Source organism: Neopsephotus bourkii, unplaced genomic scaffold (assembly GCF_033783945.1).
Source record: "Neopsephotus bourkii isolate Nb327-2 ecotype Australia unplaced genomic scaffold, CSIRO-AGI_Nbou_v1 NB_284, whole genome shotgun sequence".
Lineage (NCBI taxonomy): Eukaryota > Metazoa > Chordata > Aves > Psittaciformes > Psittacidae > Neopsephotus > Neopsephotus bourkii.
The window spans coordinates 561,411-573,913 of record NW_026900793.1 but is presented as its reverse complement, the minus strand read 5'-3'; the positions used below and the strand labels follow the sequence as shown (position 1 = coordinate 573,913).

Genomic DNA, 12,503 nt, shown 5'->3' with positions numbered 1-12,503 from the left:
ATCCTGCTTCCTCCCTGTACTTCTACTTTGCCTATTTTTGTTGCCTTCAACCTTTCATGTGCACAACAGTAACTCTTTTTAAAGCTTCTCAAGGTCAAGAAAGTCCCCAACAAGGAGTGCTGGGGAAGTTATTGATCTTCTCTCAAGTCTTTCCTAGAGCAGCTCCAAGCTGTGAAACCTCAGTCAGGAGATGGGAAGTTACTCAAGCCGTTCCTTCCCTTGGTGGATTTCAGTATTCAGAGCACTCGACCTGTGAGAGTATCAAATCCTCTCGCAGTGATAGCCCTGTACATCTGTCTCCACATCCCTGCTGCAAGGTCACAGTCCCCTCCATCCACCTGAGGATGGCTCACGTGAGTTTCTCAAGGATAAGTCTGTGCCATTGAGGCTCATGGACAGAGTACCATCACCCCTTAGAGGAAGATCTGCAACACCCACCAAGATAAGTGTCTGTTGGGAAAAGCAATCAAAGCTGGCATGAAGACCTATCCGTGTTATATGGGCAAAAAGCATTTCCTTACACTATTCCTTGGCACTTTCTAGGAAACACCACAATCAATACTGTACAGATGAAGTTTCACCGTCGATTAAAACAGAACTAAATCCATGCTGCTGCCTAACAGGGTAATACCAGTCACCCTTCGAGTTCCCAGCCTGGAACTGTGGCAGGCACTGGCAGAGCCTCCCACCCTGCTTGGCAGGGCCAGAGCAGCCCTTGCTCCCCCAGGGCTTGCAGGCTCCTCCTTATGCCCATCTTCTTCATCGCTACCTTCTGCAGGAGCAACGGGGGGTGGCTTGCCACTAATGGCAGTGAGTGATGCTGCTGCAGTTCATGGCGAGATGTTGAGTCTTGCAGGGTTGCCCACAGCACCCTCCTGGAGAATGCTGGCCTGTCAGCAGTAAGGTGGGGGCTCCAAGAGCTAGCACGACACCTGCCTGCATGCTTAGGGGCTGTTAAGGACATCTATGATGGAGATCCAGGCATCACATCTGCCCTGGTACCCACCTGACCTCCAGCAGCATGGGCTGGTCCACAGCAGCAACACTGACTCCCCAAGACCCAAAGAGCTTCCTGTTCTAAGCCCAAATCTTTGCACTGCCTGCTCCACAGTGAGCCCTCTGGCTTTGCTCTTGACATACCCACTGGCCTTCCTGGCAAGACACTGCAGACTAAGACCTTGGCACTGCTGGCCCCGGAGCACAGCAATACAACAGGCAGTGGCTCCAAGTCCTACAGCACAGGAAATATGCTCTGGAAACCCAGCCTGGCATGAGGAAAGCATCATTCACTTCCAATATATCTTCATTTAGAAGCAACGATGGCAGAACTCCCTCACCTCGTGCGGCCACTGTCACCCCTCTGAATATATAACTTGGTTTTATGAGCCATTGAAAACAACCTGCAGGTGCAGGCAGCGGCTCCTCTGAAGCACTCATCAGCAGGGTTCACGTACGGCTGATGTTTGTCTGTTAATGCAAGTGCATCTAAGGGAGGAAAAGAATCTGGAGCTCTGGGGTTTGCTTCTGATTAAGGAAAGGAACAGCGGTTCTTCAGGTAATGGTGTAAGTGGCCAGAAGCTGGGAGCAGGCTCAGCAAGGCGAAGCCCAGCATCTGGAGCAGTCCTAGAACCTCCAGAGCACAACCAGCAGAGAAGAGTCTGCAGCAGGCATAGAGGCAGCATCTAAAGAGGCTTGCAGCAAAACCAGCAGTGGGGTTCTGAGGGGCTGCGACAACTGCAGAAGCATGGATGGGACACCCATGGATGCTGTGCATCACCCACGTGATGGGACTCCACTCTTAACTCTGATCAGTGTGCCGGGTTCCACGTCACCACTGACCCCAGCCCCACCACAGCCCCTGTGGTGACAAGGAGGAGTTGGTGGGAGCCTGGCATTGCCCAGCCCAGCAGCAGGAGCTGGCTTAATTACAGCAGCAGAGCAAACCCCTGAGTCCCAGTGAGCTGTTAATTACCAGCCTGTAATGAGATCCGAGGGCTCACGCCAGCGAGCCAGCTTCATCTCGCACTGGCATCCACAGCACTCTTTGACTTGACTCCATGTGACTGACCTGAATACTCACACCCCTGGGGCTGGGGGGGGGGGTTAAAAATGATGATTTCTACACAAAAATGAGGAGAAACCCAGGAATTGCTGCATTCTGTGCCCACACCGCTGCCTACCTCTTCCTTCTGCAGGAGACTCTGGGGTCTAACACATTGCCGACCCTTCAGTGTGGCACCTCACTTCTCCCCCTGCTCCCAGAGGGGTCCCAGCCACCTCAGAGTCCAGCAGAGCCCTGGGGAAGCTGTCATCACAAGACACCCTATTCCAGGGACAACAGCCTCAAGAGGGTGATTGACAACAGCTGCTCCCTGCTACACCATGGGTTGCAGAGCGTGTCCATCAATACCATTCGGCCCTCTGGGCCCAGTAAAAACAACAGAACCTGGATTCTATAAGTGCCTGTCCCTCCTTGTTACCCACCTGCCCCATCACCACTCTTTGGGAACGGTTTCACACGTGGAGCATCACACGGAGGAAGAACACGGGGCTCTTTGGGGTGGCGAGCTGTGGGATCCCCAACACAGGCACTGCTCCAGAGGGCAGGAGGCAGGGTGTTCTTGAGGCACCTATATCCTGCTTCTCCCCCTGGAAGAAGGCAACAGGGCCACCCAGGAGCCATGCGTGGCCCCAGACGCCAGGCCCAGGGCTGGGATTTCCACCGCGGGACAGCGCTGAGCCGCAGACAGTCTCTTAACCTGGCTAATCCTCTTTGGCTGGCAGCTACCCGCTAATTACATTCCCAGTGAGAGCAGGGACCCTCTGCAAGGGGGCAGGGAGGCACAGCACACCGGGGGTCCAACACAGACCTGTAGCTACCATTAAGCCCTGCAACAAGGCAGGAGCCCAGTGCTCCTCTCTGCTTGCTTTCTTCCTCTTCTACGCGCTGACACCAAAATGATTTTGGCACAAAACCTTTCCTCAGCCTCCCTGCTCTACCCCATCCCCTGGCAGCGACACCCTGCTCTGCACAAAGGCTCATCTCATGGAGGATTTTTCCATCTAATTGAGCTCCCTTTCTTACAGACGAGCTCCTTTTTCACTGCCGAGCGCAGGAGCTGCCACGCTGCAAGTAGGGCAGGCTCAGCCCCATCCTCAGCGTCAGCATCTCAAACCTGAGCAGTGCAGCATCATACCCTGAGGAGCTGTTCTGCTCAGGGCCCAATTTTGCCCAGCAGGAGGACTTGAAGCGTGACGGAAAGAGAAGCCCAGAGCTTTCCAGAATGTATTTGATACGGTGATTCACAACAAATCCACCTGAATGGGCTGGTTTGTACCTAGCTGCACGTACGAGGGGACCAGCAGAAGAAGAATATGTCTCACAGAGGACTCAAGCCAACGCTGCTCCTGCATCTTGTTGACTTGTGATATCATAATCCAGGATATCATATGCATATAATAAGGAACCTAATAGCATTGACTGGTGAGAGCAGATAGGGAGATGGAGCAGCAGGCCTATGACAACACAACTGTTATTAAAGGATGCTTTTGTAATGCATAGGGAAAGCAAGGAAAGCAATGCAGTTTTAGGATGTGGATGTGGTGTGGAGAGTACCACAAATCAGTAAGAGGACCCTTCTGAGGGGAAAGGCTACTGTTGGAGGTCATGGCTTGGCAGCCAGGGATCAGCAGCGCTCTTCAATAAAGCTTGTCACCACTCCTGTTTCAGGCTAGTTAATTAGGCAAAGGGGCATCCTGCCATGCTTATTTAGTAACACAACATGCATAGTGCATTCGTTCCTTAACACAAAACCCCTGGAGTCAAGTGGGGTCAATCAGGGTTACAGGAGAGCATCGTGCAAGCGTATGGCAATCACACTGCAAGCCAGCTCCTGCCAGGTCGCTTGCTCCTGCAGCAGACTCTGCCATGAACAGGCTGATTTCTTACATCCCCACCGAGACAGCCCCGTGCCCAGTCTTACTGCAGCAGAAATCTCTTGCCTGCCTGAATGTCACCAGGCTAAGGCTGTAGGGAATTTGGGAGAGCCCCAAAGCGCCAGCTCTGACTTGGGAACAGCTCATGGGGCCGTTTCCAGGAGCCAGCTCCTGGAGGAGGTGTGATGAGGTGGGAGGAAGCTCCAGGCACCTGTGCTCCTGGTAATTCACATAAACAACTTATTTCAAGCTGGGTAACATGTATGATGGCGAACAAGCAGAAGAAGTGGAAGTCAGGCACACGTTTGGCTTCCGCTCTCTGCTGCTCACCCACAGCTTCCAGAGCCATGGGAAGCCCACGCGTTCCTCCTGCCAAAATGCCACACTTGTACCTGAGCTCTTCAAGTGCTCTAGGCTCCCAGTCCTCACCAGCATCTTCTGACCATGGCCACCAAGACCCAGAGCCAAAGGAAACCCAGCCTTGCTGGTGGATCTCATGAGAGCTCTCGACTTGGAGGCACTCCCCAGCTGCTCACAGAGGAGATGCTCTTCCCCTAGACTGGCCTACATGAGCACTCAGCCCATGGCAGTGCAAAGACAACGAGGGAAGTATAAGTCACCCTTTCCTTTTGGTGTCTCAGCACCTATGCAATGCAGCCAGTGACTCCACAGAAAATCAGCACTTTGAGTTACTTTCTTCTCTTTTGCTAGGTTTGAGTGTGCTTGGCTGAACGAAGGGCTCGGGAGGAGGCAGCTCCTTGGATACTTCCCCACGCGGCTGCAGAGGGTGGGAGGGGACGACAAGGACCTAGAGCCTCTGACTCCATCTTTAGATCGGGAGTGGGATGGGGATGAAAATACCATGGGCTAAAAATAATGCATCTTTCCAGGGGAATCAGGAGTTTTAGGGGTCTGCAGATCAGAGAAAAGATTTCCCTGCTTTCTGCATTTCATTCTCCATTTTCTTCTCCCCCATTTTATAACAATGATTGCCAGACAGCAATACTTCCCACCCCCCCTGCTGCTGAAAGTGGCCATGGGGTCTGACTGGTTGCCCCTCCTGACGTTGACCATGTGTCGGTCACATCCCACTAGTCACCCATAGGCAAGGCAGAAACACACACAGGCATGCAGCAGGAGGTCTGCTTCCAGCAGCAGGCAACATCCTAACACAGCCTCACCTCCACCAGCAGGCTCGTACATCTCATGGGGTCTCTTTAGCAGGCAGCTCCTCCATACCTCCCTATCCCCTTCCCAAAGATCTGCTTTGGCCACATGCTCCCTCCAAGGTTCACCTCAGCCACTTGTGGGGACTGCTCCTCAAGAGCCACAATGAATTTGGAACGCAGCACATGCTAACTAGGATTAGTGGGTGTCAGGATGCTCTTCACCTTCAGCACTATGCCTGATGCCACCAGGGAGATGGGGTCACTAGAGAAGCAGAGCTGCCAGTGTGCCCTCTGGCTCCCATCATACTACTGGGGTCATTCAGCCCCCCAGTAAGTACCAGTTTCAGTTTGAGTGATGCCTCCCACCGAGCTGCACTAATACAGGGAGAGCGGTCTCCCTCAGCACCAGTTCATTAGTGCCTCCCTGGCACTAGTCAGCAAAAATACTTGTCCTGTACAAGGATGCAAACATTACCTAAAGATAATTTATTACCTTTAATAATTATCTAAATAATTACCTAAAAGCCAAAAGGCTTTTCCCCCCTCTGGTTACATGATTTTGCAATGAAGTTCACAGATGAAGCTGTGACAAAGCCTCGACTGCTTGCAGTGACGATGCAATTCTATTTGCAGAACACACACCCTTTTAGCCCTGTTTTACTGCAAGACTCCATCCTTCCTCCAAAAACCAGGCCACCATGGCCCAGTGCCCTCTCCCTCCCCGGGACTCCCACCATTTGAACCAGAGGTGAAGACTTTGTCCCGGCTCCAGTGGCACATACCACGGGCGCTGCTCGTCTCACCGCAGCTCGCACCTAACAGACCCAGGCCCACATCTCCTCATTAGTTTCCACACAGCTTGCAAGGGCAGATGCCAGTCAAGGTCCTCATTCATAAAGCAATTAATGGATCAAGCCTCACTACTTCAAAGAGCAAGTTCTGGTATTTGTATGACTCTCAGGGCTTGGGACAAGCTCATGCGAGCTGCAGGCAGAAAGAGGATCAGAACACAGAGCAGTTTTCTCAGAAGCTCAAGCAAACCTAAAGCCCAACTGTGTTACCGGATCTCCCAATGCCTGCCCTTCCTCAGAATGCTTTTGAGGGTATCCACAGCTCAAGTGTTGCTTTTCGTCCTCAACTCTTCAGAAAATAAGTCCCCAAACCAACACGTCCATTCCGAGCCAGACGGTGATGCTGTGTAAAGGGAAACAAAACCCAAGGCACTGCAAAGCCCAGGTGGGACCTTGCTGTGGCTCTTCACTCTGCGTGAAGGCACGTGGGTATCAGAGTGATGAGCAGCAGCAAGGAACCCTAAGATGGACATACATGCAAGGGTGAGCTTGCCATGGGTGCCTGAAGGCATTTGCTCAAGAGCTGAGGGAGCCAAGACAGAGCCCAGCCTTCCCAATCTGAAACTTAATCCCTGTTGTTAGCTAGTGATCCTGGGGAGAGGTCACCTTCCTGTGGTACCTGCAGAGAGCACCATGATACTGGGTACAACCCAACCCCTAATTAACTCTCTAATTAATTAAACAGGCAGGTTCCAAGGGGAGCACATTAAAGCTATTTCACCAACTCATGAGCTTTCTGAAGCCTGGAAACACATCATTGCCCAGGGGCGCATCGACATGGGCTTCAGCCCGACCCAAGGGACTAAACACCTGGACACCTTCCTTTCTCCCCCAAGCCTCAGGGTAGGAAGGAAGCAACGGTAGGAGCAGCAAGCAGAGTGTTTCTGATGAAAACAGCATCATGTACTGTGGCCATCTGATGGGTTTGCATCTGCACACGCAGAGCGGCTCTCCTCCACCATGAACAGCAGCAGCTTCAGGAAGAGGAGAATATTACCAGGTGTAATTGAAACTGCAGGGAGGAGCTAGGGACAGAAAATGTAATTATCCACCATGGACTGGAGCCAAGATCAGCAACACTACTTCTGGCCATTTAAAGTTCCTATTAACTTTCCCAAGTGTTGGTGATAACAGTTTGTGTCTTACTGGCTGCGAGATGCAGCACTTCCAGAAGAAAGCCCCAGGCCTCCTCTCATAAGCATCTTGAACCTGGTCTAGACTTTAACAGAAACCTTCTCCAAGGGTCTGGAAGATCTTCCTCCCTAAGTACCAAGGTGGAAGGGGTGAGAGGATGCTCCAGCTGAACCCCAGTTGCACTATTCTCCAGGCTATGGTGCCTTTTTGGTGCTTGGGAAGATCATCTGGGCGGGCATCACAACAATTCAGAGACCTTGCTGACTGTGGTTGGTGAGACCGGGTGGACCGTGGACCACCTCAACCTCCCATCTCCTCTCCTTGCACTCCATCACAGCAGACTGCAAACCCCCAGCCATTTCACATCTGAACAGCATTATGGACATCTCCACATGCATCCTCTGCTCAGCCCATTCCCATGCACCCTGCACAATGGAGCAGGGCAACGAATTCCAGTGGGCTATTGTGTGCCTCCAGCTGACTCAAAACCCTCTTGCTGAGGTCCTGCCACTTCCCCACCATCACCATTTTCCTTGTACCCTCATCATCTGAGGATGCAGGAGCTCCAAAACATCCTTCACCAGCCTTGTCCCAACTGCAGCACCAGGAGGAGGATGTTTGTTGGTGACTTTGCCCCCTTGTATGACCTGTTTCTGTTTCCTCACCCTTGGACACTTTTGGGGAGCACTGGGCACTGCTTGGGGTGCCCCAAGCGACAACCACCCCTTGCTCTACTTGCATGCAACCAGCATGAAATCAGTGTACACATATGAAATCCATGTCTTTGTCAAGAGGTGGAGGACCATTGCCTCCAGCCTTAGTGCTTCCCCCAGGAAGGACTTCGCTTCAGCAGCTTCTTAAAGGCTTTAAACCTTTGAAAGAGAGCTCAGCACCTTTTCTCCATCTTAAGCAAGGAAAAAGCACCGTCCCCCCATCAGCATGCGCCCACCCTCACAGCCCCCTTACCTCCACCAGGTGAGGCGTGGGGTTGAAGCCACACATGTTGCAGACCTGCTGCCGACACGTTGTGCACGTGTTGTAGTTGGGGGGCTCACCGGAGCCCACGTTGATCTCTGCCTTGCACAGGGGGCACAAGACCTTCGCTTTCGGCACTTCCTTTGGCTTGACACCCTGCTCCGGCTTGCCCGGCTTCGCGGCTGGAGCGGCCCCGGCACGGCCCTGTGCCCCTGGCGCTTTGGGACCAGCTTCTTTGCTGGCATCGCTGAAGACGATTTTTGGAGGCACTTTGCCAGGAGATGGCTGGCTCGGAGGGGGGGCCTCTGGCTGGACAGACATCAGTGTGCTTGCCTGGGTCAGGAGGGATGCCCCGAAGCCAAAGAGCTTCCCTGTGAGCCCCTCCTGGGGCTGCTCTTGTGCTCCAGCCCCCGGGGTCGGGGCTGCAGGCTTTGCCCCTGCATCTCCTGTTGCCTTTCTCTGCTCGGAGGGGGAAGGCTTGGCTTGCTGATGCTGTGGGGAGGACCTGGCCGCCTCCTGAGGTTTTGGCTGGCCCTGGCCATGCGGGTCCCTCTGTGGTGTGGTGGGGTGAGGTTTGGGTGGCTCTGACGGCACGGTGCGGGGGGCCGGTGGGGTCTTATCAGCAGCCGAGGGTGGCGGGTGCTTGGCCGGGGAGTGGGATGGGGATGGCGAAGGAGAGTGCAGCTGCTGCTGGCTCTTGGAGCGAGGAGCAGTGGTCATGTCCATCCCCAGCGCACGCTGCATCTGGCAGTTCAAGCACAACCATTCCTTCACCTGTGAGACAAGGAGAAGACACGGGCAGTGAGCAGTGGGCAAGCCCAGCACACCCCGAGGTTCCCCCAGACAAGCCCTGTGCAGACATAGGAACAAGCAGCAACCCCTGAAAACCATTTTGGGACCATGTTCTCCACAGAAAATATCTCACAGTCATGGTGAACAGACTCCATCTGTCACAGGTACCCATGGCACAACATGCCGGTGCAAGAGCAAGCTTTAATTAGCATTGGTTTGCTTCCAAAGCTTCTGCTGTAAAGCTGCTGCTAGTGATGGGCTCTGCTCCTGGCCCCACCACCTCCCTAAAGCCCGTTTGTTTTTGCTCCCACTTCATCAAATCCCAGACTGGTTTGTGTTGGAAAGGACCTTAAAGCTCATCCAGTTCCAATCCCCTGCCACAGGCAGGGACACCTCCCACTAGGGCAGCTTGCCCCAAGCCCCATCCACCCTGGCCTTGAACACTGCCAGGGATGGAGCAGCCACAGCTTCTCCAAGCACCACTTGGTGACCAGAGCAATGTCTGCAGGCGTACAGAGAGATGCTGCTATCACACATGTGTACAACCGCAGTGCTCCCCAGCACCGGCATGCTGCCTGCTCTTGCCAGGCACTTCCCAGAGGAAAACCCACTAAGAGATGCCTGATGCTTCCCCAAGGCCAGCAGAGATGGCTCTTCTGGAATCAGTCTGGTGGTTGTGATACCCACGCAAAAATCTGGTGCTGCAGCCCTTAAGGGCCAGCAGAGAGCAGGTTCCCCTCACACAGTGCATCTGTGCTGCTGGGCAGTACAGGGTTAATTCCCACTCTCACCACAAAGAACTATGGGATGCAAATGGAAACTATAATGCTCCCTGGCTAAGTGGTGCTAAATGAAAGGCTTCCCCCCTTGAGAGACATTCCCCGTCACACCCTAATGTCTGAATTAAGTTAATTAAAGAGGCCATATGAAAGCTGTGAGCCTTCCCATACCAGCAGCCCCCAGGATGCTCAGCGCCTGTGCAAATATTAACATATAGCACAGCCAGCAGCACTTGCAGGTCTGACTGCAAGGAGGTTTCCCTGAGGCAAGCAACCAGGGTGGCAAAGATGACCAGAGAGCTCCCCAGAACCAGAGCAGCACACAGGACAAGGGCACCCAGTCTGGCATGGGCACCTGCACACACAGCACCCAACAGCTCCCAGCCCCTGTGCTCTCCTGGGGCTGCACATCCCAGCATAAGCTGCACAAGATGGGGATCTTCCTGCCTTTCAATTCAGGAGCCATCTCCTCATCCCAGAGTTATGCATCACCCCCAAGGCTCGGCTTAATCCCCCCTGCAGAGACATTAACTGCCTCAGCCACCCCGCTCTGCCCCATCTCTCCAGGTGTGCATGGCCTTTTGGGTGCTGCACAACTGATTCATAGCCTGGCTACTGGGTTTTATTTTCTCCTTGTGCTGCAGTCACAGGCATGTGTTGACTGTTTCCTGCTCATAGGAGCTGCCTGCAGAGATGCAGTTGGGTCTTTTGGCAGATCATAGAATCATAGAATAGTTTGGGTTGGAAAGGACCTTAAGATCATCCAGTTCCAACCCCCCTGCCATGGGCAGGGACACCTCGCACTAAACCATCTCACCCAAGGCCTTGTCCAACCTGGCCTTGAACACTGCCAGGGATGGAGCATTCACAACCTCCCTGGGCAACCCATTCCAGTGCCTCAGCACCCTAACAGGAAAGAATTTCCTCCTTATATCCAATCGAAACTTCCCCTGTTTCAGTTTTACCCCATTACCCCTTATCCTATCACTACAGTCCCTAATGAAGAGTCCCTCCCCAGCATCCCTATAGGCCCCCTTCAGTTACTGGAAGGCTGCTATGAGGTCTCCACACAGCCTTCTCTTCTCCAGATCCTATGATGGGACAGGGCAGCAAGTCCCCAAGATTAGAGGCAGATATGCCCTGAGCCCCACTTTACAGGTATCCTCCCCCCAGGGGGGCTCTCATAAAGCCAAGCCTTCAAATAATACTTTTCAAATAGAGGCAATTCAGCACAACCAGGAAAGATGGATTAAAATCAAAGAAGAGTGCACGAGCAAGCATCCCCTGCCCACTCCCTGCCCAGCTCATTGGGTTGCAGAGAGCTCTGCATTGCCTCTTCGTCTCCAGCAAAGCCTTCCAAGCCTGGCTGCACATCAGCCCTGTGCTCTTTGCATCCTGTGCTGCGCTAGCGGAGCTCCCACGCCGCGATCCCCACCAGCCTCTGCTCGAGGATTTTCAGGCAGAGCCTCCGTTCCCCGCAGCAATCCCGCTCTCCATCACCGGCTCTCCAGGTTGTTCCGAGCCATCCACATCGTCGTTAGCTTCTGAAAATAGCACTCTTGTTTATAGAACTGCTCCTGGTCTCGCTGTCTCCCTTCTGACACACTGAATGCCGCGGGTTATTTTTGCTTTCACACCCCCTGGAATTTCTTCCCGCTCTTCTATTTCAGAACACCCCCCAGAATCCCAGCAGCTTTGCCTGCCGTCCCCATCAGCTCCAGTTAAGGGAGAACAAATCCTTTCTATTGAGGTTCTCTTTCCCTACAAAGTTCCCAGTATCTGAGAAATGCAAATCTTCCCTCTCCACATAATCTCCTTAATCACACTTTAAGACCCTCCGGTGAGGAAGAAACTTGGGCAAGAGGAGATCTTCCCAAACCCACCATCAGGGCTGTTTGCATCTAGATTTTAAGGGACCATAACAAAAAGGTACATGAAAAAAGAGATGCTCCACGCTCCTGGGTTCATCTTGTCTGTATTTATTGTAACCTGGCACAAGATTTAACTTAGTTTTGGGAACGGGAAAAATACTTTGCTGCTCTCCTGCATAAACTTCCAAACAAACTAGAGGGAATTCAACTGATTGCCCTTGACTGTCTGCCAGCTTTAGCAAGAAGCAAGTGCTGCTGGTGGATACCAAACAGCTCACAGCTCCAGCTCTGCTGGTTCACCCTCTCTCCATGCTCCTGCTTTGCCCCTGGGCAAGGCTTGTGCAGAAGAACTGCTCCCTAGGCACCAGGAGGTACCATGTCCAGGTCCACAAGCTACAGTATGGCTCATGGACAAGCCCACAAGGATCTTCCTGAGTTCAGGGCTTGGGAGCAACATGATGACTGGAGCTTTCTCCCTTACCACAATAAACCCAGTTTATGTGATCAAGTCAGAAAAAACCCAGGGGGCTTTCAGATGGGATAGGAACCATCAAATCTCTCTCGGTGACTTGGTGAGCAACTGCTGAAGAGCGCCTGTCCTGAGGAGCAGGAGGAAGCTGCAGGGATGCAGTGGGGCAGCTCTCTCCCAGAGCGAGCATTTGAGATGTAAATTTAGTTGGGATTATCTCAAATTGCCTGACCAGCCTCTGCTGATGCAACTGGTGACACAATGTGTGGATTACACAGATCAAAGAGGACTTAAAGGATCCCGGAGGGAAGACAGTGAAGAGGAAGGGCCAAGTCATCATTGCCAAAGATCCTTCCCCCAAGAAAGAGAAAAGAGGATGGAAAAGTCTGGGTGTAAAACTTTACCAATCCAACCCCTGAAGTTTTTTGCTTGGTGGAGAACTGAGCAAATATGACAAAGAAATAGATTAAACTATTTATTTGGCTGGCATTGTTGTCCTCTTCTTCCCTGCAGACTCGTCATGCAGC

At 52.9% G+C, this 12,503-nt stretch overlaps 1 protein-coding gene across 4 annotated transcripts in view; it reads right to left on the bottom strand.

The window, feature by feature from the left end:
• BSN (bassoon presynaptic cytomatrix protein) overlaps positions 1–12,503 on the bottom strand; it is a 94,493-nt gene that overhangs the window by 36,373 nt on the left and 45,617 nt on the right. For all 4 annotated transcript variants that reach the window (XR_009724513.1, XR_009724515.1, XR_009724516.1 and 1 more), the window contains one exon: positions 8,057–8,839. Coding sequence is in view for 1 of the 4 variants with exons in the window: in XM_061346934.1 (XP_061202918.1) it covers positions 8,057–8,839 (783 nt within the window). In the remaining 3 variants the exon portion in view is untranslated. The remainder of the gene's footprint in view (positions 1–8,056; positions 8,840–12,503) is intronic.